This window comes from Protopterus annectens, chromosome 2.part1, assembly GCF_019279795.1.
Source record: "Protopterus annectens isolate FY-2018-M chromosome 2.part1, PAN1.0, whole genome shotgun sequence".
Taxonomy (NCBI): domain Eukaryota; kingdom Metazoa; phylum Chordata; order Ceratodontiformes; family Protopteridae; genus Protopterus; species Protopterus annectens.
Window position 1 is genome coordinate 1,230,942,839 of NC_056729.1, and position 27,777 is coordinate 1,230,970,615.

Below are 27,777 nucleotides of genomic sequence, written 5' to 3' on the forward strand. Positions count from 1 at the left end.
TCCATGGTATATCCAATGCTGTGGAAATTTTTTTGTACCCTTCTTCATGATACCTTTCAACAACAAGATCCTTTTGATGCTTTGTAAGTTCTCTGCAAACCATGGCTTTTGCTGTAGCAGGCAACTCAGTAAATGTCAGGAAAATCCTACTAGGATAGCTGAACTTTATTTGGGGTTAATCAGAGTCTCTTTAATTGATGGCAGGTGTGTACCCAAGAAGACTGAATGCTGTAATTAAAACAAAAGTTGCTTCAATAAAGTAATAGTTAAAGGGTGTGCAAATGTATGCAACCAGCTTATTGTACATTTTTTATTTTTTTTATATTTTTCCCCTACCAGATTTGCTTTTCGATTGAAGTGTACAGGTTATAGGTCACATTAAAGGTGGGAAAAGTTTTGAAATTATTTATCGTGGTCTCATTGTTTATATTACAAAAACCTGGCATTTTAACAATGGTGTGTTCACTTTTCATATCCAGTGTAGATATATGCAGAATATATGAAGGAAGAGTGAATAGTAATTGTTAAAAAAAAACACATATACTGCATGAAAATGTTACTATGGTTTGTTTTTCTTCTATTAATGTATGTATGCCTAGGACACTATCTAAGATAAAAGTGTATTAGTTCTGGTTTAAGCACTTGGGCTTCAGGCCAGTTATTTTACATTAAGAAGGTTCGTGGTCTGCACTCTTGTGGGAGGAGAGGCTGGACTCTGCCCTTCTGAGCTGGGAGTTTCTGGTTAAATGCTTATAGTACCTGCATATTTGAACTGTTTCTTACTGAAATTGGTACACCTTGTTTGCTGTAGCATAGACTAGATCCAGGCCTGCTGAATCTAGCTTTGTTTGTATGCTTGTTGTTTGTTTGCTTGTTATTTCCCTGAAACGCTAATTCCACCTAAAACGCGGCTTTTCAGTGCTTCTGTGGATCCCTAGTGATATTTGCATTGCTTACTGTACTTATTTCCTTGTTTCACTTGAAAGAAAGTTACTGTTTGTCGTTTTTGCATTTAAGTTACCTGTAACACATTGCATTTAAGTTACCTGGCACTTGCTCACTAAAGCAATTATATAAGTCAGCACTAAAAAATTAAAAGCACTACACCCTCACAATCTCTCCTTGAGTACCTTGTTCCCCATTGGCCCTTTTTTCAATTATAAAGGAATTCCCAATACTATTCTAGCATGTCCAAAGGTCAGTTGTCAATCTCCTCTCCGGTCCAGCAGGTGAATCTGGGAATCTTGAGGCAATGTTACAACTGCCTCATATACACAGACAACTCTCTCCTCCTCCCAACAAATTCCAACACATGTGAGAGATGCATCAATATTGCGAAACTGGAGGCTAAGCTCTCTCAACTCAGTACTGGCGTAACCAGTTAGGAGGAGAAGGAAACCACACTCACTACAATTCCATTCTCACATAGACCTACCACGACAGCAAACCAAACACATAAACACACAAAAACATACTCGGAGGCTCTAAATAAAAATCTGCCTAAGCAGCAGAGACCTCCAAAGCAGACACCCAAGCAACCAATACCCCAAAACAAAACACGTGCAACACATAGCTCACAAAGCCAGTGTGCCGAACAGTCACAGCTCTTAAGGCTAAACAACACACCTGATACACTTGTAATAGGTGACTCTATCGTCAGGCACACTGACGTCCCGCTCACCAGGCTGAACAAGGAGAAGGTCACGGTGAGCTGCCTGTCGGGTGCTAGGATCCGCCACATAACACAAGCACTCAGGTCACTCCAAGGCAAGTACAAATATGACTCAGTAATTGTCCATGCTGGTGTGAATGACCTGAGACATACCTCCCTGGAATACATGAAAGGACACATAGAGGAGCTCTCTGAGCATGTTGCCCAGGCCGGTATTACCCTGACCTTGAGTACATCTTACCCTCACCAAGAATGATGCCACAATATGAAGACAAGATGATCAATTTCAACAATTGGCTTAAGTATTGGTGTCATTCAAAGGGGATCCAATGCCTGTCAGCCTGGGATGACATGCTCGACAAGCCACGATGCTTCGCTAGGGATGGCTTGCACCTGTCACCCTTGGGCTTTCAGATATTGGCAAAGGCTCTTGCTACCCCCATAGTGCCTTTTTTAGGCAAGGCTCAAAAGACAAACCCACCTCCATAGGTACCACAAGGGATAAGAAACTAAGAGTAATGCTACTCAACGCCAGAAGTCTAAACCTCAAGATGCACGCACTCAAAACTCTCCTTAGCATGGAGAACATCGATATCTGTGCAGTAACAGAAACCTGGTTCAAGGCTCCCGAGAGCACCCCAGCACTACCAGGTTATACCTCATACAATGCTTTTCGGCCCCAAAACTTGGACCAAACCACAAAAGGAGGGGGAGTATCAATACTCGTCAAAGATACCCACACCTCCAGGTTGGTGGCACAGCACGAAGCATCAGAGACTATCCATGTGCAACTAACAGTGGGTAAAACTGCCTTCCAGTTTATAGCCTGCTACAGACCACCCTCCCAAACCCAGGAACCCCACTCGGCCTTCCTGAGAACCCTGGAAAATATGAAGGTCTCTCCAAACACCATTATATTGGGCGACTTCAACTACCCAAACATAGACTGAGAGCATTACTCTAACTCCAACACCCTAGCCTAAAGGTTCCTAGAATTTATAAACTCAAAAGCTATGGAACAACTTGTTACCACTACTACAAGAGGGGAAAACATACTGGACCTGATCATCACCAACATGGGGACTCTATGCTCCAGACCAGAAGTGTATCCCTCACTGGTAATTTCAGACCATAAACTAATCTCACTGGATATTCACATCCCGACCCCAGCCCCTGCCCAGAAAACCACAGTGAAAAACTTCTCTAAAGCAAATTTCACACTCCTCAAAACCAAGGTGGAATCCTTCAAAGCCCCGGGCCTGAGGAAATTACAGCCCAGACCACAGAATCTGTTATAAACGCATTCTATGAACACCTTCAGGAATGCATGGATCATGCAATCCCAAATAAAACCAAGACCCAATCCTCCAAAGGCAGGCGTCCTGTCTGGTGGACCCCAGCCATAAATAAACTATACAATAGAAGGAGGAAGCTACTACATGATAGAGCAAAATCCCAAAAAGGGAAGGCATCTCTGATCAGTATTAGCAAAAAACTACAGGCACTCATAAAATCATCTAAGGCCAGCTTCGAGAAAAAATTGCACAGGACACTCAGGATAATCACAAGGCTTTCTTTAGTTATGTTAGGAACCTGGGTGGGAATTCCCAGATATGCTCAGAATTGTCCAAAATGACAAAAAATACACCAAACCCACAGACATTGCCAACATCCTAGCTGACAGGTTCAGCGCAAACTCCACCAAAAGGGCAAATATCTATCCCAGCAGAGTGCTGCCCCCTGACATCTCAGATGCTCAGGTAAGAGCCGCCCTCTCCAAAGCAAAAAACACAGCATCAATGAGACCAGACGGTGTCCCGGGCTGCATCCTACATGAACTCGAAAAAGAGCTAAACCCAAACATAAAACTACTGTTCAGTTTCAGCCTTACTACAGGATATGTACCCAAAGAGTGGCGTACAGCAACAGTGGTCCCTCTCCACAAAGGTGGTGCCTCAATGGATCCTGGAAACTATCTCCCCATAAGCCTGACTAGTTTGGTCTGCAAAGCTATGGAAAGGATCATCATGGACCTCATAAATAAAGATATTGGGGACCTACAGACACTGGATCCTACCCAGTTCGGCTTTGTTAAGGGCAGATCCTGCCTCTTAAACCTGGTCGATTTCTTTGAAACAGTCACCAAGGCCATTGATGAGGGGAAGGTGGTCCACACAGCCTACCTGGACCTCGCAAAAGCCTTCGATACAATACCCCACTCGGGCGTTATAGATAAGCTCACCAGCTTAAATATAAACCTCTATGTCACTAGATGGGTTGCAAACTGGCTCAAGGACAGAACCCACATGGTTAGAATTTCTGGAGCCATGTCAGACTCCAAACCAGGTACAAGTGGCATCCCACAAGGCTCAGTCCTGGGACCTCTCTTGTTCAGTATATATTTCTCGGAGGTATAGGCCAAAATGGAAGGACTGTGGCTGACCAAGTTCGCAGATGACTGCAAACTGGGCACCATAATCGACTCTCCAGCCGACTCAAGCATCCTCCAAAAAGGCCTCATAGAAACAGACAACTGGTGCCAGAGCCATGGCCTCAAGCTAAACGCCAAAAAAGTGTATAGTCATCCCTTTGGCAAAAACAAATTGCCCACAAATTACCACATAGGTGGTAATCCATTAAGTACAGAAGAAGTAATTAGGGACTTGGGGACCCAAGTTGATAGTAGTCTCTCATTTGACAACCACGTGGCCAAAGTGGTTAGAAAAACATTTTATATAGCCCACCTAATCATGAAGGGATTCACATCTAGATCAGGGGAGGTCATCGTGCCTCTTTACTCATCCCTCATCAAGCCCATAATTGAGTACAATGCCCCTTTTGGGATGTACCTTACCAGACACCTGCAGCAACTGGAAAGACCCCAAAAGTACCTCACCAAGAGGATCAAAGGGCTCAAACAGATGCCATATGCTGCCCGGTTAAAGAAACTCCAGCTCTACTCAGTGGCATACCGCCTGTTCAGAGGTGATCTGTGCCTGACGTATAAAGCCATGTCCAACCCGGAATTAATGGACATGCTGCACCTCAGAAAATCCAAATCCCATTGAGCTACGCTCGAGAGACTTGAACCTCAGCACTGAAATAAATAGGACATGCTGGAGGGACAGATTCATAACCCAGAGGCTCCCTTCACTCCAGAATAAAATCCCAGTCCAGGTTAGGCAGAGTCCCTTATTGACTCTCTTCAAGAGGAATCTTGATGAGTGGATGGGAGATCATAGGTTTACCCCGGGTATCACTTCTGTGTCACTGTTAGACAGAGGCACAATATACTAACCTCGAAAAAGGGCATAGCAAAATTAATTTAAAATGGGTGGCGAAATCCAAACACACTCTGGCTAGGCTTATAAATGACCTAGGGCAGATAGCCTAATATGAACCCATGAACCTATGAACCTAAGATGAGATTTAATAAATATGTTAAAATTACAAATATGATTCTCAGTTCCAGTGGAGAACAGTGTCTGTCTGAGCTATTCAGAACTGATTTAGCATCAAAGGAAGGACTGTTTAATCTTGTGTAAAACTCTTACATTTTGGTTCATATGAAAATAAGTTATGAAAGAAAATTACTTTTCAAAAAAAAAATAGTCTACTTTTGTTTATTACTTGAAAGGGTAAAAAAATGTACTCCATTTAAAGAATGTTGGTAGCCATTGTGGTAATTCAGATGCCTGTTGTGAAGGCTGCCAGCCCAGCTAGCTAGAATTTTGTAAGTCATCATATGTCATTTGTAGATATTAATATGATCCACGGGCTTGTTTTCCAAATGTAAGAAAACTATATGTTATGATTAAACTATATGTTATGTGCTGAGCTTCAAAAATGTAACCACAGTGCACTCTGATGGAGAAGAGCAGAAATGTATATGGACTATATGCCTATGCAAATCTATGTTTTCATAGTAGAAGTTGGGATATACAGAGTTAACTTGCAAACTCTGAGAAAATAAGTAAATAATGTTACAAGTGTGTTTACCAGAACTAGAAGATAGAAGGTCTGCAGCTAAAGTTTCTTTCTATTCTCTTGAGACAGAAATAATTACTAAGTTTAAAATTTAAAAGTGTTGATTGTTTTACGACTTCCAGTTGCAGGCAAGCTTCTAAGAGAAGTGTCAGCTTCTAAGAGAGAAGCATTTTTCGTAGAGATATGTTAAATTCTGTTGGTATCTGTTTAGCCTGGGAACTAGAGACATGTATGAAATAGTGATGTCATCTAGCTAACCTAGCAGTAATGTGTATTATTAATTTAAGAACTATCCCAGAGAGAAAGTCTGTGCATTTTGTATTTGTCTCTGGATCTGTAAACATCCTTTCAGCACTTCTCATTTGTATTTGCCTGGCTGTGTAAGTTATTTAGAACATAGTTTCTTGTAGAGATAGATAGGAATATAGCAAGATTAGTGTAGATGTTTTCTGTATTTATGTGAGGCTGTTCAGCAATGTTGTTTTAAAGTATTACCTGTGATTCTGAATTCTATTTTCACTGTGTTGAGTTAATGAGTATTGTATTGTGCTTTTATTATTTATTATTAAATATATTGTGCTTTTATTATTTATTATTAAATATATTTAAACCTTTTAATTGTGGCTAGTTTTGTGTAGGGGTATTTAAGCTTTTAGAGTACTTGCATGTATTTGGTAACACTGTACAGACCACTCTGGAAAAAAAAGTTCTGGTCACACTTATCATTTGGATACAAGTAACATTGCATAGTAGAATTGGCCATCCTTTGGGAAGGGCTTTATTAGTAGTTGGTAAGAGTAGTTGGTGGCAGTGATTTCTACCTTTTAGTCTGGGCAGAAGGGGGCATAGCTAGTGAACCTGTGACAGCCTTCCCCAGGAGTGTCTGGGTGTTTGTATGTAAATCAAATCTCAAAGTGAGTGTGAGTGAGTGTGAGTGAGTGTGAGTGAGTGAGTGTGAGTGAGTGTGAGTGAGTGTGAGTGAGTGTGAGTGAGTGAGTGTGAGTGAGTGAGTGTGAGTGAGTGTGAGTGAGTGTGAGTGAGTGAGTGTGAGTGAGTGTGAGGGTGAGTGTGTGTCAGCTACTTGGGCAGGGACATGAAGCACTGGCTGTATAGAGAGGGTGCTGGAGGTTTTGGCTTGACCACTGTGCTGAGATCATAACCCTATAGCTGTGCCAGTGGGGAGTCTTATTGGGAATCTGGAGAGAGAGGGAGAAACCAGCCCCAGACTGTCTGCGATCTCTGTGCGCTCTTGAGGGAAATTATTCTTTACTGTGTGTGTACTTGTCATCCTCCCAATGTGCATGTCCCTCACTGGTGTTCGTGTTGAGGATTGAGGCTCCTTGATTACTGGGCCAGTGCATGGGCATCACACTTATGTCACCACTAATGGAGTAGGATTGGGGACTGACAAAAAAGGAAATTTCCCTCATGGCTGCCTTGCTGATGGATGTGCCACAAATTACTCTTGCCTGACTGAAGAATGAATGGGTTTTACTAGTTCTTGTCTGGAGGGGAACTACTGGGCATCAGAACTGTCACCCCAATGCAAAACAAATGAAAAACCATGGCAGCAGGTTGATGGTCAGCAGCACAAGGGCAGAAGGAGCCTTTATTAAAAAAAAGATACACTAAGTAAGCAACCTTATAATAAAGAATAAATAGTATTTTAAGCCACTGTTTTTTTTTACATTATGTAGGTGGGGAAGCTTATTATCAAAGTGCAGACATGCTAATAGAGATCAGGTGGTTTCAGGTATCATCATAAAAAGTAATTACCTAAAATTAAATGGTTAACTGGAATGTGCAGGATCAATCAGCTAATTAACCAGCATGTATTTTAAAAAAGACAAAGGTACCTTATTACTGAAAATGTTTATGGTTTCAGAATAACAAGAAAGTCCATCAGCTGTGTATGTGTTACTCAGATTATCACAGAGTATTAGAAAGGCTTCAGCATAAAACAGTGCAGGCACTGTTTAGCAATATATAAGCTCTGCATTTCTGTAGTCAAGGTTAATGAGCCTTTATTGTCTAACTACCTGGAACATTTTACCAAGGTTCAGTATTATGGGGTTATTTAAGCAATAACCCACAAGTGGGCATGGGAATAACAGGAGTGACCCATGGTTGGCATGGTTTGATCACTAGGGCGAAGCCCAAGTGATTAAACAAAGCCAACATGTGTATACCCACACCCATGACTGGGTTATTGCTAATATACAATGACATTTAAGAAAGAAATTGCTTACCTTTCTTAAATAATGTTATATTATAACAGTGCTGTAGTGTTCCTCCACCTTCTTCCTTGTTTACTGATGTACTGCACATGTGTATGGGACTTACACCTCTACACTTGTATAGTACATCAGTAAAGTGCAAAAGAAGCAACAGAGAAAAGAGTCCCCATTGCTGATTTTTTTTTTTTTTTTTGGCTGAGGTGGGTTCTATCGAGATATTATGAGAGACAGTGCAGAAATTATAGGATCATAGGAGTTTATTAGGCTAATGTCCCTGGGGCCTTACAAGCCTAGCCCAGAGTTTATCCCCCAAAAAAGAAACATCAGTCAGCACCTGTCACCACTTTCAATGAGGGATGCAGTTGGAACCCCAGGGACAAATTTGTGGTTTCCCATCCACTCATCAAGGTTGTGCTTGAAGAGGGTCAGCGAGGTACTCTGTTTGACATGTATTGGAAGTCTATTCCAGAGATGCAGCAGTCTCTGGGAGACAAACCTGTCTCTCCAGCAGGTTTTGTTGATGTTGCATATTAGATTTAGGCCTTTTTATTGGGTAATGCGTGAGGAGTTAGACTTACAGATATGGAGCATCTCTAGTAGGGTCGGGTCCAATATTGCCTTGCAGGCAAGACACAGGTCAGCTCTGAACAATCTGTATGATACCGAGTATAGTGATAGTGATTCGAGCCTGTCTGCGTAGGACAGGTGTTAGAGGCCATGAATTCTCTTTGTGAGGTATTTCTATGGCCTTTCAGGTTGGTGCAGGTGTTTGGCGAGGTACATACCAAACAGGGCGTTACACTAATTTATTGGCCTAATGAGGGAGAAGTACAGAGAGTTAATAACTTCCTTTTTCTGGATGCAATCCATTTACTTATGAGATCCATGTAAAAGGCTTTTCTGACCACTGCCGCTACATGATGGTCAAAGCCAAGATTGTTGTCAACCTGAGTACCCAGATCTCTCACCACAGGTTGTATACTTAGGGGGTAATCACTGATGTGGTAATCAGTAGGGGCCATGTTTTTGCTGAATGGTATGATAATACATTTTTTTGTGTTTAACTTAAGGCTATGACTTTAGCACCAGTCATTTGTTGCTGTGAGACCCATTTGTAGTTAATGTAATTTGGGGCATCAATGACAGCACCCAACTTAGTCATCTGCAAACTTGGTCAGCCACAGTCCTTTTGTCCTTGCCTGGACCTCTGAGAAGTAGATGCCAAACAGTAGGGGTCCCAGGACAGATCCCCAGGGAACACCACTAGTGACAGGTCTGCTGTCATAGGTGGAGGAGCCTATTTTGACCTTGTGGTTCCTGACAGTGAACCAGTTGGCCACCCAACTGATGATACAAGGATTTACCCCAAGTTGATAGCTTTTTGATGATGCCTGAGTGGGGGATTATGTCAAAGACCTTGGCCAAGTCAAGGTAAGCTGTATGTACTGACTTTCCCTCATCCAGAGCCTTCGTGACAGTTTCAAAGAAGTTAACCAGGTTCAACAGGCAAGCTCTGCCCTTGACCAATCTGAACTGGGTGGGGTCAACTGCTTGGAGATTGCCTATGTCCTTGTTTATGAGATCCATAATAATACACTCCATGGCTTTACAGATCAGACTTGTCAAGTTAATTGTGCAATAGTTTCTATGGTCAGTAGTGACACCACCTTTGTGCAAAGGGATGACAATGGCAATTCTCCCCTCTGCTGGAATGAAGCCTGTACTTGGGCTGTGATTGAATAGGGTGCTCAATGGCAAAGCTAGTTCTTGCTGGAGATGGTGCAAAATACAGCCTGGGATACTATCGGGTCTCGTGGTAGCTGTGTTCTTTGCCTTGCATAGGGCCTTTAACACTTGATCTATGAAGATGTGAGGTAAGGGACAAGTATTGGGGATGTTGACTGGGCCTTTGGGGGGATGGGGGGTGAAGTTTGCACTGAGCCTATCTGCTAGCAGGTTGGTTAAGTCAACAGGATCAGTGTAAGTGGTACCTTTAAGTACTAATTTGGAACAGACCTGGGCTTTGCCATGGAAGTTCCTGATGTAACTGAAGAAGGCTTTCTGGTTTCCCTTTGTTTCGGTGGCTAGTTTCACTTCATAATTGGCTTTGGAGGTTTTCACTAGTGATCTAATTTGCTTACTGAGGCTGAGGAGGGTGTTTTTCCAGATTGGAATTTGTTCCTTTTTACCCTTGGACAACAGTTTCTTCCTTTTGTTGTAAAGCCTGTTGATGGAGGATGTCCACCAGACAGGTCTGTGTTTCCTTGAGGAGCAGGTTTTACTTCTGTTGGGTATGGCTGAGTCCATGTAGTTGTGCAGGGTCTATATCAGTTAAATGAAACAGCACATCATCGAATACAACAACCTCGAACTTTTAACCATGAAATCTAAAAACATCGAAAGCTCAGAACAGCAAATTTTTTCCCTGGGAAAAAAATTCACTGTCCCGAGAAACACACACACAACACAAGCACACCAAAAAAACAGCAATCCACACACATACACTTAAAATCCTATATCTAACCCTACACTAAACTATACATACAGTACTATCTATCCACTATCCTTAACCCAAACCCTAACCCTAAGGTCTGTCACTATCGCACACTCACCTCACCAGTGCCCTAACCCTAACTCACATACCCTGCCCTAACCCTAAAGTCTGTCACTATCGCACACTCACCTCACCCACACCCTAACCCTAACTCACATACCCTGCCCTAACCCTAATGTCCAAACAATCGCACACTTACCTGAATCCAACCTGTAACTTTCCACCACAGTGCTGAAAATAGCAAAGCCACAGAAATGGACAACCAAATTCTTTCCCTAGGAAAAAAAAATGGTTATCTGCAGCTTCGCAATTTTCAGCTTTCACTGTTTTCAGGTCGATATTAGACCATTCGAAGTATTAACACTTTGATGATCTAATATAGATCCGTTGTACAGGTGCTTGTACTGTTCAGCATAGCTGTCTCATGCTCTGAGGGGGGCAGTGGTGTAAAGCTACTGAGAGAAGAAAAATCAATTACATTTCTATTTCTTTATTTTTGAGAATATACCTGATTTTTCTTCTGTTTTGCAATGTCCTTCAGCATATTCAAATAGAAAGTCCGGCCGCTCAGTGGCACCTCAGCGTCTAGACTTTATTCTTTTGGTATATGCTCTACTTACAACCGGCATGCTGGTTAGGCTGTCCAATCAGCGTGTTCATTTTTGAATATATTGTATAATTAGATATAACAGTTTTGCAATCCACAATGTAAACATCTCTGAGAAAATTATTTTCTGAAACTTGTGAAGAGCATCCTCAAGAGTAACAATGACTTTGAATTCAAATTTCTAGAAGACTTTATTGTAAATGCCAAAAAGCAATTGTGCCTATATATTTATTTATTTATTTATTTTACATTTGTTGACCGGACTAGTCTAGCTGGACATGTATCCGTTTTCAGTAGAGGCCCGGGGAGAAAAGCTCCAATACAAGCAATAAACAATAATTCAACACCTAAAAACACTAATATGAATAAAAAGTACAAAGGTAGACTTGTTTAGAAACACAAGAAATTACAAAAAGCAGACAATTAAAATAGGAAAATAAATTTAAAAGTAATGCATCATGCTGCAGTTAGCCTAATAAAAAACAGAGGCAAAAACACAAGATGAAATTGCAAGGGGGAGGAAAACAAATATAAGGTGGAGCCTATTTCTAAAATATAACTCTCAAAAATTGAAAGTGTTATTTAGGAGCTCAGTCAGGGGAGGGGGCTGAAAGTTAGGAGTAAGGAGATGTGATTTCAGTCGGGGTTAGAACAAGGACATAGCCATAGAGCTTTAAGATGTTCTTTGATATGTTTTTTGAAAAGAGAGGTAGAGTCTTGATTAGCTATTTCATGAGGGAGTTGATTCCAGGTTTTACCAATGGAATTAGAAAATAATGAGTCCCCAGCTTTATTGTACGATTTAGTCAGTGATACTAGGAGTTTATTGGCAGAGCGAAGTGTGGCTAGGTTTTTATAAGGTGAAATCAGTTTTGTAAGGCTAGGGGTATCATCAGGGTAGTAAAGAGTCTTATGAATGATGACTAATTGTTGATAGAGTAATTGGTTCTTTAGCTCTAACCAATCTAGTTGTTTGAGGTTGAGAACAATGGTGAGTTCTGAGGGGAATAGTAGTAATGAATCTATCTATACTATTGTAACAGGTCGAGAGTTTGGTAATGTTGGTTTTAGATAAGTTAGTATATATAGCAGAGGCATAGAAAAGGGTGGAGATCAGGTGGGTCTGGGCAATGGTTTTTCTAGCTGCTGGGGTAAGGAAGGGTTTGATTCTGTAGAGAGTGCCAATTTTTTTGTTAACAGCTTTAATGGTGGTGTTAATATGGTCATCAAAATTAAGCCGGTTGTCAATAGTTACACCTAATAGTCGAGTGGTCATATCAGGGGTAATACTGGTAGCATTATTAGAGGAGATAGAGAAGAATGGTATGGGAGATTTGTGAGTAGGAGTAAAGAGAAGAAGTTTTGTTTTTTTGGGGTTAAGGAGGAGGCAGTGTTGCATAAACCATTTTTCTACATTTTGGAAAACTGTTTGGGTGAGGGACTGGAGGGAGGCAACATTTTTAGCAGTGCAGATTAAAGTTGAGTCATCAGCATATTGAATGCAGGTGGCTTGTGGTATATTCCAGTGTAGGTCTCTGATAAATAATGAAAAAAGGAGGGGACCTAAGATTGAGCCTTGTGGAACCCCAATATTTACTGGGAGTAAGGAAGATAGGTTGTTGTCCCAAAGCACTGCTTGTTCCCTGTTTTGGAGATAACTCCTAAACCATTGCAGTGCATGAGAGCCAATAGAATAGAGATTAAGTTTGTCTAGAAGTATATCATGGTTAACCATATCAAAGGCTTTTGACAGGTCTATGAATAGTGCTGAGGAGAAAAGATTATTGTTCCAATTATTATTTATGGAGTCAGAGAAGGAGAGGAGGGCAGTTGTAGTGCTGTGGAAAGGTCTGAAGCCATGTTGACAGTTGGCTAGAAGTTTATTTTGTAGAAGGTAGTGAAGAATTTCTTTGTGCATGCATCTTTCCATTATCTTAGCTAATGGGGAGAGTAAGGCAATAGGGCGAAAGTTAGAGAGCTCAATAGAAGAGCCCCCTTTATGCAGAGGAATTATATGAGATATTTTCCATAAGGTGGGGATTTTTCCTTCAGAGATGGTCCTGTTAATAAGTATGTTTGTTTAAATTTAAGATGTTATTATTAGCCAGCATTCTTTTCTTCTGTTTAATACATCCATGGAATTAATAGCCAGCATCCGTTTCTTACCTCCATGGAATAGCCATTCTTTACTATTCTACCTGTAAGTTGAGCTGGTGACTTAAGACCATACTGTTCTCAGGACAAGTTACTTTTCTTAGAATGTGAAAAAAACTTAACAATTACTCCTCTTGTGAAGTTGAATATTGTGGAGTATGAAAAACAAACATGAATCCTTTCTATGTCAAAGGAGATGCTTATGGAAGGAATAGTACGTTAGGTATCGATTTAATCATAAAGTCAAATATACCTTCTCATCTATTCTTCAATCAGCCCATGTATTCTGATATTACTTGAAGCTCTACTCTCCTTATCACCTGCTTTCTCTTTAAATAACTGATTTTGCTTAATTAAGTTCATACTTCTGCACTCTGCATCTACCAAGGTCGTTTCTATATTAATACTTTGTCTGCTTCTTGTTGATAAAGATCTTTACTTCTTCACATTATGTTGAAGTAGACACTTCTAGTATTTTTTTTCAGTCAAATCCAGATAGCCTCTTTCAAAATGTTAAGCTCTTTCTTTGTGTTCTCTGAATCAAGCATAGTTAATTCATTCAGTTTTAATGTTAGAAGATTTCTGCAGTGCCACGAACTCACAAGGCAAGCATGTCTCCTTCCATTTAACAGATCAGAAGCTAAGGCAAAACAGTACCACAAAAAATCAGGTTGAATAAAACAAAGCCAATTGGTGGTATAAAATCCAAGTAAATTGTAATATGTTGAGCTCTTTCATCCCGTTCTGTGTTAGGACTTCATCAGAACTATAAAAAAAAAGCACAACCAGCTCTGATATATATAGAGCATGCAATCAACTGAATTAAAGTCATATGACGTTCAACTCATCATAACAACAATTGATGAGCAGTAGTTAAATCTTATACTAATATTTAAAAAAATATTAAACATCAGAAAATAAAAAGAAATAATACAGTATCAATCAGCTATTAGATTTTAAAATGAATCATAAGAATAATATAATCTTTTTAATGTTATAAAACATCTATGTTAACTTATGGCCATAAAGACCATATTAAAGTTTAGCATTTTGTGAGCAGTTAGATGTTTGAAAAAAACTGACTAAATATAAACCGCTTCAGCTTGATAATGCTTCCTTAAAATAATGTGTGTAATGGGGTAGAGTCAGAAGGGCTCCATGTTTGGAAGTTCCCGCATGATGGTGTTCAAGATCATTTATTGGTAGAGGAATTGATTGCAACCTTTGAGTATGGGTGTAAGACTATGAGGATTCTGATTAGGTCTAATGAAAAAGCCATGGATAAATTACTGGCGGAAATTAATTGCTTGGACATTTCTTTGAAAAAGATCTATTTGATATTAAATATACTGCCCTTTGCAATATTTTTAAAAGTATTGACAGTGAAATTAAGGTTAAAAATAAGAAGTGTAAAAGGGTAAATAGGGATGAACTTGATTATGATACTGGAACTGCATACCCCATTCCTAAGGTTGGTCCCACTACATCATTTCTTGAGCATAGAGACAATTAAGATAAAGGGGCACAACAAGTTGCTAACTAAAATTCTCTTCAGGAAGTTTGTGATGTTTTTGGAACATATAAAACAAGAGTTCTTTAACACTGATTGGTTTCTTGTTACTATAGATATTGTAGATTTATTTTCATGCATCCCTCACCATATAAGTGTTGAATGGTTTAGGGAAGCCTGTATTAAATGTGATTATTTAGACAATAATGAAGTTCATTTGCTTGTCACATTCATGCATTTAGTACTAGAAAATAATTTTCTTTACTCTGAGGAGGAATTTTATCAACAGACATCAAGACATCAGGCATTGTAATGGGGGGCAGTTTGTGCCCCCCCCTGTACGCCAATATTGTCATTTGGTTCTGGGAGATCACTTTGTGCTTAACACTAGTTACATGTAAAATATAACAACCTTCTTGCATTTGTGGATGACATCTTTGTGATTTGGTAAGGTAGCTTGGTGGAACTTGAAAAATCTGTGTCATACTTAAACTCTACCACAGAATTTCTCAAATTTACCTACAATTTTTCATCTTCATCTTCATCAGTAAATTACTTAGATGTCACTCTACTAAAGAATTTTAGTACAGGCAAATTTAACTCTGAAATATACAGGAATCACACCTATTCATTTTTTTTTTTTTTTGCATTTTCAGAAAAGTCATCCTTACCATCAAAAAAGGAGTTTAGGTAAGGGCCATATGGTAAGAATCTCTAGAATTGTCTCAGACAATGATCAGTTTTTATTGGAAATCAATAAAATCATAGATATGCTCCTAAACAAAGGCTATCCTAAGGAATTGTTTCAGGAGAGCAAGGAAGAGGTCAGCACTAAATGTACTGACAACTTTTATCCAATTTTTAGGTGTAGATATTAACATGGAACAGACTAATGAGATAAATAAAAGGGAATTTGAAAAGTTTATGACAGTGAAGTATGGCCCTAATTCTAGTACTCTCAGGACAGTATTAGTTAATAACTGGAGACTAATAGAGAGTGATGATTATATAAAAAATGTTTTGGGTGGGGATTCAGAATTTATATATAAAAGACAACTCAACTTAATGGAAAGATTAGAAAGAAACAATATTGCAAATGACCCTGCTGTTTCACAAAAAATTAATAAAGGTATTGTTAAGTGCGAGTCATGTATGCATTGCAAATATATTTTTGAAGGATGTTGTTTGAAACTTAGTACTGCTCCTTTTCAGTTTAAATCACTTAGAACCTGTGACTACAATTCAGAATGCATTTATATTCCTTTTTGTGATGATTGGCATTAATTTTATATCAGCAAAATTGATCATATTTTAAGAAAGAGTATATATGAGCACCATTATGATTTAAAAAAAATCATAATGATAATAATGCTCTATATAAACACACCTTAAATTGTTCAGGTAACAGGAGAATGAGAAAACTAACTTAAATTCTGTGAGTTGCTATGGCAAATAAGATCAGATGCAAGTAATTTTCCAGGGTTGAATGATATGGTGTCCATTAATAGTATACTTAAATTAAGAGCAGCTAAACTTTAATATGGTCTTTAAAGCCATAACTTAAAATAGATGTTTTAGGACATTAAAAATATATTATATTATTCTTATACTTAATTTTGAGTTCTAATAGTTGATTGATATGTTATTTTTTGTTTAATACTGTTTTTAAATAGTGTATCATCTTAACTGTTCTTCACTAATTGCTACACTGATTTGAACGTTATGTGACTTTAATTCAATTGATTGCATGCTCTATATATACCAGAGGTGGTTGCAATTTTTTTAGTTCTGATGAAGTCCCAACATTGAAAGGGTTAGAAGCACTCAGCATATTAAAATTTATTTGGATTTTATATCACCTATTGGTTTTGTTTTATTCAACCTGATTTTTTTGTGGTACCGTTTTGCCTCAGCTTCTTATCGGTTACGTGGAAGGAGCCTTCGCTGTTTTGCAAGTTCTTGGTTGCTGTTTACCAAGGAGTGCTCTCTTGTATGTGGTTAATAGATTTCTGCAGTGGCTCAAATCTGTTTTTGCATAACAGGTTTTGAGGTGAATTCTTTACTTTTCGTATCACACAGATATTAAGGTCATTATGTGTAAAGTCAGACCAAATGCTTTGAAAATCATGACAGAAATAAATGTTACTCTAACATTGTAGAGGAAGAGTTCTGAGTCACTTCTGCTTATTCTTTGGAAGCCATTTTGGAATTTAAAAATGTACTTTAAATGAAAAATAAGACAAATCGTTCTATAAAAGTGAGTCACATTGTGACGTCCACACTCTGGGTCACTAATCAAGGAGCTGAATCCTCACCACTGACACAGAAGGAGGGATGGTCACTTGGAATACAAATGGATACACTCAGTATTTCCAGATGCAGATCTCTCTGCATCAAGCACAATTTCCCTTAACAGCAAACTGGGAACACACTCAGCCTGGGGACTGGGTTTCTCTGTCTCCGTCCACGTCCCCAGTAAGACTCCCCAATGGCACAGGTTCAGAGTTAAGTCCTCAGCAAAGTGCCAGAACCAAATCCTACACCACTCTCTCTGAAACCAGTGCTTCATGTCCCTGCTCCAAGTAGCTCGCACACACACATACACACACATACACACACATACACACACATACACACACACACACACACACACACACACACACACACACACACACACACACACACACACCTGGCACAGGTTTAATAGCAATGCCCCCTTCTGCCCATACTATAAGGTAGTTATCACTGCCACCAGACACTACAAAGCCAGCTTTGTAAGGCTCTTGTAAGGGTACCCAGTTATACTGTGTGAAATTAATACTAATGGTAATGTTGAACAAACAGCAAGGCTTTCGGGAGTGGCCAGAGTTATCACCAAATACATGTAAGTAGTCTCAAAGGTTAAAATATTTCTCTAAAAAGGACCAGCCACAATGAGAAGTTTAAAGATATTTAATAATAAATAATAAAAGAACATGAACATACTAAATATATATTTACAGTAAACATCAGAGTTTCAGTAATAGGAAATATTAAAAATAACACAGATTGAAAGTTTTCGACAGATATAGAAAAAAGTATTTAGCTAGTCTCACTGTCTATTCCTGATTGACTAAAATAATTACTGTTCCTACTTCCCAAATAGAGCAAGGCATGATGGCTGAGTGGTCCTTGTTATCAAATCCAAGACAGAATATAGAATGCTCCAGAGACTTCAGTCTCCTCTAATATTAAAACATTATTTCTGTACATAATGACATCGCATACATCTGGTTATCTGACTGCTTCCCATGCTGTTACAAAAACTAGAAGCTAGCAGGGTTTAGCACCTATTTGCTACAATACACACACAACATTCCTCAGATGTGGTGTAGTTTTTAGAAGTCATAAAACCATAAAAACATTCCACTTTTCCTACAGGATCTACAACCTATTCTCTAGCAAAGACATTGCATCTCTGGCTCCAGTCAAAACTGTGGGATATTATCTTTATGGCTTAACCCATAAAGTAATTTAATTTCAAGAATATTTTTCCAAAGTCAGATGGATTAACCTTTTCCCTTCCAGTATATGCTGTTACAATGTATACATTTAATTCAATTACAATGATACATGTACATTTCTTTTCCATCCAGCAGGGCACACTGTTGATACATTTTAACACAAGCAACCTTCACAAATACATTTTCAGCACAAGCATCTGTACAAATCAGTTTGATATATAAATGACATATCATTATTTACAAAATTCCAGCTAGCTGTTCTTACATAGGATATACATCCACTGCCCTGCTTCATCTGGCATGGCTGGCAGTACCTCGTATCGTCACACACACAATTTAATGTTCTGGAAACAGTGCAGGTTCTGGGTCAGCAGTATGATTTGTTACACAAAAGGAAAACTTTTTATTTTAGGAAAAATATGTTCTCCTAGTTATAGTTCTTCTGTCTTAGTGTTTTATCTAATGGTACCAGGTGCCAAAATTCAGGTCTATATCATAACCGCAAAAGCCCGTTTCAGCGAATACGTAAACATTGACACATATTGTGTGAACCACGAATACACAGAATGTCCTAAACCATGAAATTCAAAATCTTGAACCGGCATAGCTGACCAACCCCACCGCTCACTAGATACTACCCACCCAAACAAAATAAATAAACCACATACATACACTAACTGAAACCCTTACCTACATCACTATCTATGCTTACCTTAACCCGCACCCTAACCCTAAGGTCCCTAACTATCGCACCCTTACCTTACGGAGCTATACCGCAGAAGGGCCAACTATGCCGATTCAAGATTTTGAATTTTGTGGTTTCGGGCATTCGGTGCATTCACGGTTCACACAATATGTGTCAACATTTACGTATTAGCTGAAACGGGCTTTCACGGTTATAATATAGACCCCCAAAATTCATATGATGAAAGGTCAGTTGCTGGCAAAAATGTGGAATCATAAACACTGTTGACAACTAATACTAGTGACACTAGTAGTGACTAAGGAATTTTGATTTTGTTATATCTTCAAAATCTGCCTCTGAAAATGTGTTTCACACTTTCTATCACTTAAGTACCATTTCATCTGTCTATTAAAGCTCTATGCTAGCTTTTATTTTTCACAGGAAATAAGTGAAAGAGCATATAACCAACAGTTATGCACAGCTATTATGTGACCGTTTTAAATGAATGCTATAAAATCCCTGGTCCAAAAGTTGGATTAACTAGACATCCAGAGGCCTCATAAGCCCTGCAGTACCACAATTTTAAGTCAGTTGAGGGAATCAGTTAAGCAAACAAGATATGCAGTATTAAGAAAAGGGAATTACATTAAAGTCTGATAAAATAAAGAACATCCTGTTTGATATTTATCTGCTTGTTTATTGTAATTTTCTGTAGGCAAAGTGTATTCTACCCGGGAACTTGAAGAACTACACAAGCCAAAGCAACCACTTGTACCACTTGGAAGACAAACAGATAGCATTAAGTGGATAAGAATGCCACTCGGGTTCATAGAAAGCAACATTCGGCAAAAAAGCATGTAAAGTATATGTTTTAAATTAAATTCTGGAAATATAAGGAGGTACTTGAAAATATTACCTATATATATGTTTTGGCCAGAAATAATATTTTAAATGATCAATGAATTCTTCCTGCATTTTTTGTACTTTTGTTTGGTAGGTAATATTGACGATTATACATTACTTTATGTGAGAATGCACAATAGGAATTTTTTTTTCATTCTTTTTCTGATATCTGTTTTATCCAATTCAAAGTTTCAGGAGAGTTAGTGCCTATCCCACTGAGCATTAGGCATAAGTCATAGAACCAGTTCTGATTAGGATTCCAGTCTTTCCCATGCTTACCCCACATATACCAACATACACACACACACATGGCCTACTAAGGATCAGTCCTCTTCCAGGGAATTTCCCAGGAAAATAAATAAAAAAAAAATGGCTTCTCTTGTTTCTATTTTAGTGAACAAAGAAGATTGGTGGGGATCTGTTAAGGAATTACATTCTCCTTTTACTTCACTTTTCTTTCTCTTCAGGAATGAAAAGAAAACGAGTACCCTCACTTTCCTTTTTTTAACAAGAAACATCTTTATTAAATTATCGTGTATGATATAGGCATTTTTACATTTATATGAATGAAAATAAATGATAAGAACGCAATCTCAGTTGCAAACATTATACATAACAAACCATGCCGACAGAACTGTAGCTGCAAACATTATGCATCACTTTTAATATATCCAGTCATTATCAGCCATTACATAGCTCATTCAAATCCTGCCTTCTTTTAAACTTCATATCTCCTCTGCATGTATTTACCCCACATTTCCCATTTTTTTCCTATGTAATTTGCTCTTACTCTTTTCTAAAGATCCTAGTTCCAGTTGTTTTATCTTTGTTACTATCTTCACTACTTCTAGTAAAGTTGCTTTAGAATTTGATTTTCATTTTCTAGTAATTGCTTTTTTGGTAGCCATCATAATTAGAATCAACAAGGACTTACTTTGTCTAGGCAATTCCAATTCTGTATCATAGCTCAAAGAAAAATAATTTCCCTAGTTAATCCAATTTGCTCACCCAGCATCTGTGACAGAGCAGTCTGCAGGGAATCTTTAAAGTTCTTTCTTCCCCATCATACATCCAACTATGTCTACCCGAGGAAAAATTCTTTGGAGTCTGCTTGGGGTATAAAAATACCTATGTAAACACTTCCAGGCAAAGATCCTAAATCTGATATATATATATATATATATATATATATATATATATATATATATATATATATATATATACTACTCAGACAAGCTCCTTGTGGTCCTGCAGAGTGGTCCTAGCTACAGAGAACTCAGAAAAGTGACTACTTTCTGGATTTAAGTATCTTTGCTGTTTTTTTGCTTGAAATAGCTTCTCTAGCTTACCCTAAACAAGCTTAAATAGTTTTTTTTAGCTGTTTGCTGCATTATTTTAAAATCTGCACTTAAAGTTACTTTTTAGTCGAATTTGATCGAAAGTTTGTTTGTTTGTTTGTTTAATTTAACTGTTGAGGCTGCCCACTAAAGTGTGCTAGCCTGTGTAACTGATTTATTACTGTTTCTGCATTTTCTGTGTGTTTCTATCTAAAAACAAAAAAATAATCCTTGTTTTCCCGCCTCTCCTCGACTAGTTTAGTCCAGTTTACAGGCATTGCTGTATTCTGGGCTGTGGTGTAGTTCCTGTGTTGTCCATTACCTTACTTGGATAGAAGGAAGTTTCTTTGCTCACCAGTGGGAGTGGGGAGCCTTGAGCAGCCTACCTGTTCCTGTAGGAAGTGACCTCAGTACAAAAGCTGTAGTAATTGATTGTTTTGGACCATTTCTAGCTCTTTTGAAGTTCCCTGTTTAAAATCCGCCTCTGGGCGTTTTTTTCTGGCTATACTACTCAGACAAGCTCCTCGTGGTCCTGCAGAGTGGTCCTAGCTACAGAGAACTCAGAAAAGCGACTACTTTCTGGATTTAAGTATCTTTGCTGTTTTTTTACTTGAAATAGCTGCTCTAGCTTACCCTAAACAAGCTTAAACTGTTTTTTTAGCTGTTTGCTGCATTATTTTAAAATCTGCACTTAAAGTTACTTTTTAGTCGAATTTGATTGAAAGTTTGTTTGTTTGTTTGTTTAATTTAACTGTTGAGGCTGCCCACTAAAGTGTGCTAGCCTGTGTAACTGATTTATTACTGTTTCTGCATTTTATGTGTGTTTCTATCTAAAAACAAAAAAACAAAAAAATAATCCTTGTTTTCCCGCCTCTCCTTGACTAGTTTAGTCCAGTTTACAGGCATTGCTGTATTCTGGGCTGTGGTGTAGTTCCTGTGTTGTTCATTACCTTACTTGGATAGAAGGAAGTTTCTTTGCTCACCAGTGGGAGTGGGGAGCCTTGAGCAGCCTACCTGTCCCTGTAGGAAGTGACCTCAGCACAAGAGCTGTAATAATTGATTGTTTTGGACCATTTCTAGCTCTTTTGAAGTTCCCTGTTTAAAATCCGCGTTTGCACAGTTTTGCGCGGTTGTGCGCATAGCGCAGCACCAGTTAAACAAGGTTAAACTTCTTCTGGCTCCGCCAAGTCTGCTCTTCAAATTTTCCCTTAAGGAAGCTCTACTCTTAGTATAATCAGACTACTCGCTATATTATAGGCCTAGCACTTGTTCTCAAAACTTCTCTACTAAGTAAGCACTCTCGTACTAAGTAAGCACTACATCCACCTACCACCCCTGTGAATATCCACTTCCCTTAAAGGCACAGCACTCCCTTATACTGTTCTAGCATGTCAAGTGGTAGATTACTGGCATCCTCAACAGTTCAGCTGGTTAATCTGGGTATCTTGAGACAATGCTACAATTGTCTCATGTACACAGACAACCCTCTCCTCCTTCCAACAAACACAAATACATGTGAGAGATGCAACTATATAGCCAAACTGGAGGCTGAACTCTCTCAACTCAGGGCTCCTATCGCTCCTTCTCCGACCTGCCTTCTGGGTTCAGAGCTCTCGGAGCCGAGCCGCGTTGGATCCGGGGGTGGGTCGGAGCCGACAGTGCTAGGCACTTCGGCTCCAACCATTCCCTTGAGTTTGTCGGATCCGACCTCTCGGAGCCGTGGGCCGAGCTTCGGATCCGAGGGACTAGGTGTGCTTTTGGCCCTGTCCCAGTCGAAACGCGCGGGTCCTTCGGATCCGATAGTCTCAGCTCCGGGTTCGATCCCCGCCTCGGATCCGAGTGGGAGTCAGATCGCGGATCCGTCAGAGAGCGGCTCCCCCTCGGCTTTTGTGGTGGTGGAGAGGGTACTGTTGAGTGCATCCAGGCCTCCAGTCCTGGCTTCTGTTCCCCCCTGCACTCCCTCTCAGCTGGTCCTGGCTCCCCTCACCCGGCCTTCAGGGCAGCCTGCTTCAGCGCCTCTAGGTGTTCCATTGGAACAGGATATTGCTGGTGAGGACTCCTCGGACAGCCCGCCCGAGGAGGTTCCTCACAAGTCGAAGTGCAAGAGGAGACACGTGGACTCCCCTGAGTCCCTCACCGAAGATACGGACTTGGATGAAGGGGAAGGCTCCCCAAGGTCACCCCCCGAGGATGTCCCCTTTGGAGACATCATGGAAATGCTCAGAATCAGGGGGGGGTAGTCTATCCCCAAGGCTTCCTCCGATGAGTCCGTATTCCTAGAGGCGTTCGAGGCAGGGCCATCTACCTCTTGGGTGTCCCCTCCCCCCGACCCCTTGGTGGATCTTATAGCCACTAGGGCTTGGAGGGAGCCGGACACTGTAGAGCCTTTTCCCAAGCGCCCGGACAAAATCTTGAGTCCCCCGACAGAGAGAACCCATTGGAGCAGAGGTCCCCCTGTGGATGCCATGTTGGTGGCGGCAGCCACCAAGAGAGAGTTGGCTCAGGAGAGCCCCACGATTCATCCGCCGAGCAAGGAGTCTCGCGCGATGGACCGCCTTGGGAAGCGGGCCTTCAGTTCAGTGACCTTCTCCATGAGGGCCCTGAACTATATGGCACACATCATTCGGATGCAGCGGGATCTAATCAAAGAGTACACTGCTTCCCCCCCAGGGTCCATGTTGGAAGGGGACAAGCAACTGTACTCCTCCCGAATGTCCACCCTACGTTCTATTTCCAACACCTCTATGCGACTTTTGTTTCACGCCACTGAGGGAGCTGCTAGAGCAGGCGGAGTCGGGCTGGTCATGAGGAGGCAAGCCTGGCTCCGACATTGTGACTTCTCCGACCCCTTTAAGGCGTCATTTGCGAATGCCCCTTTTGATGGTTCTGCATTGTTTGGCAAAACCGTTCGTGACACCCTTGTCCAGAGCGAGAAAGATGGGAAGACGTTGTCTGCCGTCGGAGTCTGCTTCTCTGCTCCCCAGAGGTCCTTTGCCAAGAACCAAAAGGGTCAGAAGAAGATGTGGTTCCAGAAATTGCATCAATCCCAGTCTGCTCAAGACAACCAGTCCTCTCATGGCAGAGGAGGACAGGGAGGACACTGCCCTAGAGGCAGAGGGGGGTCCCAGGAATTTTGGGTCCAGAGAACCCTTCTCTGAGAGGCTCACGCAGAACCCCTGAGGGGTTGCCCGGCTGCTCCACTCTGGAGGCAGTCGGGGGACATTTTTTGAGGCACCTAGCAATGTGGGAGTCCATAACAATGGATCGCTGGGTGCTTCATGTTATATCCAGAGGCTACCAAATTCCCTTTCTTGTAACCCCCAGAATCAGAAGCCTCCCCGATGTACCACCCAATCAGAGGGAGGCGGCTGCTGCAGAAATTCAGCAGCTCTTACAAAAAAGAGCCATCCAGCCCATTCCCCCCAGATCAGCTCGGATCAGGGTTTTACTCCAGGTTCTTTCTGGTGCCAAAAAAGACGGGGGACGCGAGGCCCATCCTGGACCTCTCTCTCTTGAACCTGGCAGTACCAAAAGTAAAGTTCCGGATGGTCACACTGCAATCTATTCTCCCACTACTGCGGGAGAATGACTGGATGTGCCCAATAGACCTCAAGGATGCGTACTATCATATTCTCGTAGACAGACACTCCAGGAAGTTTCTCCGCTTCCGGCTGGGAGCCAGCCATTTCCAGTTCAGGGCCCTTCCCTTCAGTCTCACCTCAGCCCCCAAGGTGTTCACCAAGGTCTTGGCAGTGGTAGCGGCCCACCTCAGACTCCAGGGAATTCAGGTCTTTCTGTACCTAGACGACTGGCTCCTTACCGCCCCAACAAGGCATCTTCTTTGCTCATGCAGGGATTATTTCCTCAATCTGGCTCCACTCTTAGGGTTGACCATCAACATGGCCAAATCCTCCCTGGCTCCTACACAAGTATTGGATTTCATAGGGGCGAGGTTGGACTCCAGACTGATGCTTGCTTTCTTGACTCCAGATCGGCTTCAGAACCTGAGGTTGCACGTGCAGGTCATCCTTCAACTTCAAGCTCCTTCGGCGGAACTGGTCCTGAGGGCTCTAGGGTCCATGGCGGCAGCAATTCCGTTGCTGCCATTGGCCCGGCTGAATATGAGGGTCATACAATGGACCCCCAGGTACAATGGTCCCTATCACGCAATCCCCTGTCTCATCCCATTCCCCTAAGCAGGGTTTGCAAAAGGTCGTTCGTGTGGTGGCTCCAGTCCCCCAATCTCCACACGGGACGCCCCTTCTCACTGCCTCCACCAGTTGCCACAGTGACCGCAGATGCTTCTCGCCTGGGGTGGGGGGGCACTATTCGGGCAGAACAGTCCAAGGCACGTGGAACGACATAGAGACCTCATTGCATATCAACGTCCTAGAGATGAGGGCGGTGCTTTTGAAGTTGCAAGCACTTCACAACCCTCTTCCGGGGGGGACGATTGCGGTGCAGACGGACAACATGTCAGTCGTCTGGTACATCAACAAACAGGGGGGAACCAGGTCTTACTCTCTCTGCCGCAAGGCCATGAGAGTGTGGGAATGGGCGATATCCACCAACTGCTTTCTCATCGCAACGCACATTCCGGGACGGTCCAACATTTTAGTGGACAGGCTCAGCCGTACTATCCTGACTCCTTACGAATGGTCCCTCAATCCTCTAGTTGCAGAGCAAGTATTAGCCCAATGGGGGCGACCTTGTTGCGATCTTTTTGTCTCTCCCTCAAATACCAAATGCAATGATTACTTCGCTCTGATCCCCCCTCCGGGGGAGTCCCCGAGAGACTCTCTAGTTCATGCTTGGCCTCCCGGTCTGCTTTATGCTTACCCGCCTCTGCCCCTGATGTTGAAACTATTGCAGAAAGCCAGTCAGTTGGGGAGCAAGATCATCCTCATTGCCCCATTCTGGCCTCGTCAGACATGGTTCCCTTACCTATGGTCACACCTGATTCATCCGCCCTGGATTCTGGATCCCCTCCCGGATCTCATTTCACACCCCCTGGGTCTCCCGACTCCGAACCCGGCCAACCTAAAGCTGATGGCTTGGTTGCTCCAGTTCTACTCCTGATAAGGACTTCCGGAATCTCATCACCAGTCAAAGCCATTCTAGTAGCAGCTCACAAGCCTTCCACCAGAAGGGTCTATCGGAGTAAATGGAAACATTTTTCCATTTGGGCAGAGCACCGTCATTTAGATCCCTTTACAGCACCGGTAGCGTCGGTTCTAGATTTTCTAACTTCTCTCTTTCACCAGGGGGCTAGTTCCTCCACGGTCAAGGTACAACTTGCAGCAATTTCCCACTATCATGTAGGGCAGGAGTCAGGCCTGCTTATTACTTCCAAACTGTGTAAGACCTTCCTTAAGGGTACCTTCCTCCTCAGGCCCCCGGTCAAAGAGGTGGTACCTCCATGGGATTTATCCCTAGTTTTGCAGGCCTTGACTAGCCCCCCTTTCGAGCCGGTGGCCACTGTTGATCTTAAATACCTCTCTTGGAAAATGGCCTTTTTGGTGGCCATAACTTCAGCCAAGAGGGTCTCGGAACTCCAGGCTGTCTGTGTCAAACCACCGTATTTGGTCTTCCACCCAGACAGAGTTCACCTCAGGATCAGTCCGTCTTTTCTACCTAAGGTATCTTCGGAAGCTAACATTAATCAATCTATTAATCTTCCATTATTCTTCCCCAACTATCAAAACAAAGGAGAGTATAAGTTGCACTCTTTAGACGTACACAGACAACTACATTTTTATATTCATCGAACTACTGGTCATAGGCAATCCGATCAGTTGTTTGTCTCCTTTGCCAAAAACAACTTCGGCAAGTCGGTTTCTAAAGTTACCCTCTTCCGATGGATATCTAGTTGTATTCTCTTAGCATATCAGAGCTCGGGAAGGCCTGCACCTCAGGGAGTCCGTGCTCATTCTACTAGGGCCATTGCTACATCAGCTGCCTTTAAGGCTAGGGTTTCCTGGATGACATTTGTTCCGCAGTCACTTGGGCTTCATCTCATACCTTTATCAGCCACTACAAAGTAGATATTGTTTCCCGAGGTAGGGCATCTTTTGGCTCTGCAGTGCTCTGGAATATTCTTCCATGAAGGCCACCCAAGATTTAGGTAGCTGGGGACTCTGTCCCAAAGGTTGCTGACAAATGAAGTTCCTACTTCAGATTAAGAAGTTATGTACTCACCATAACGTTCCATCTGAGTAGGTATCTTCATTTGTCTGCAACCGTCCCCCCCTCCTTCCCCCTGACCAAAATGATCCTACTTAGGGTTCTTTAGATTAGTTCCCTCTGGGACACAGTATTAGCTGTGCTATGGCGCAAACTTGATCTGAGGTCAGTCAGGGTTGGTAGGGGATTATGGGTAAAGGGAGGAGCTAGGAGCTCGGATCTGTGCTGTGATAGAAGTTGCCGGCTTGGATCCGAGATCGGATCCGTATCCCAAAGGTTGCAGACAAATGAAGATACCTACTCAGATGGAACGTTATGGTGAGTACATAACTTCTTATTAACTCCTATGCTACTTATGACATTTCCCACTTCCTGATATTCTTCTATGCCTCTGTTAATACTTATGCTACCTATGACATTTCATGCAAACCTTGTCTAACGTAAC

General features: G+C 41.4%; 1 protein-coding gene across 4 annotated transcripts in view; it reads left to right on the top strand.

Moving 5' to 3' along the window:
- FAM228B (family with sequence similarity 228 member B) overlaps positions 1 to 27,777 on the top strand; it is a 721,883-nt gene that overhangs the window by 511,019 nt on the left and 183,087 nt on the right. For 3 of the 4 annotated variants that reach the window (XM_044062760.1, XM_044062761.1, XM_044062762.1), the window contains exon 8: positions 19,625 to 19,766. The exons of the other annotated variant lie outside the window; for it this stretch is intronic. In XM_044062760.1, coding sequence (XP_043918695.1) covers positions 19,625 to 19,766 — 142 coding nt within the window. The remainder of the gene's footprint in view (positions 1 to 19,624; positions 19,767 to 27,777) is intronic. 4 annotated transcript variants of the gene reach the window in all.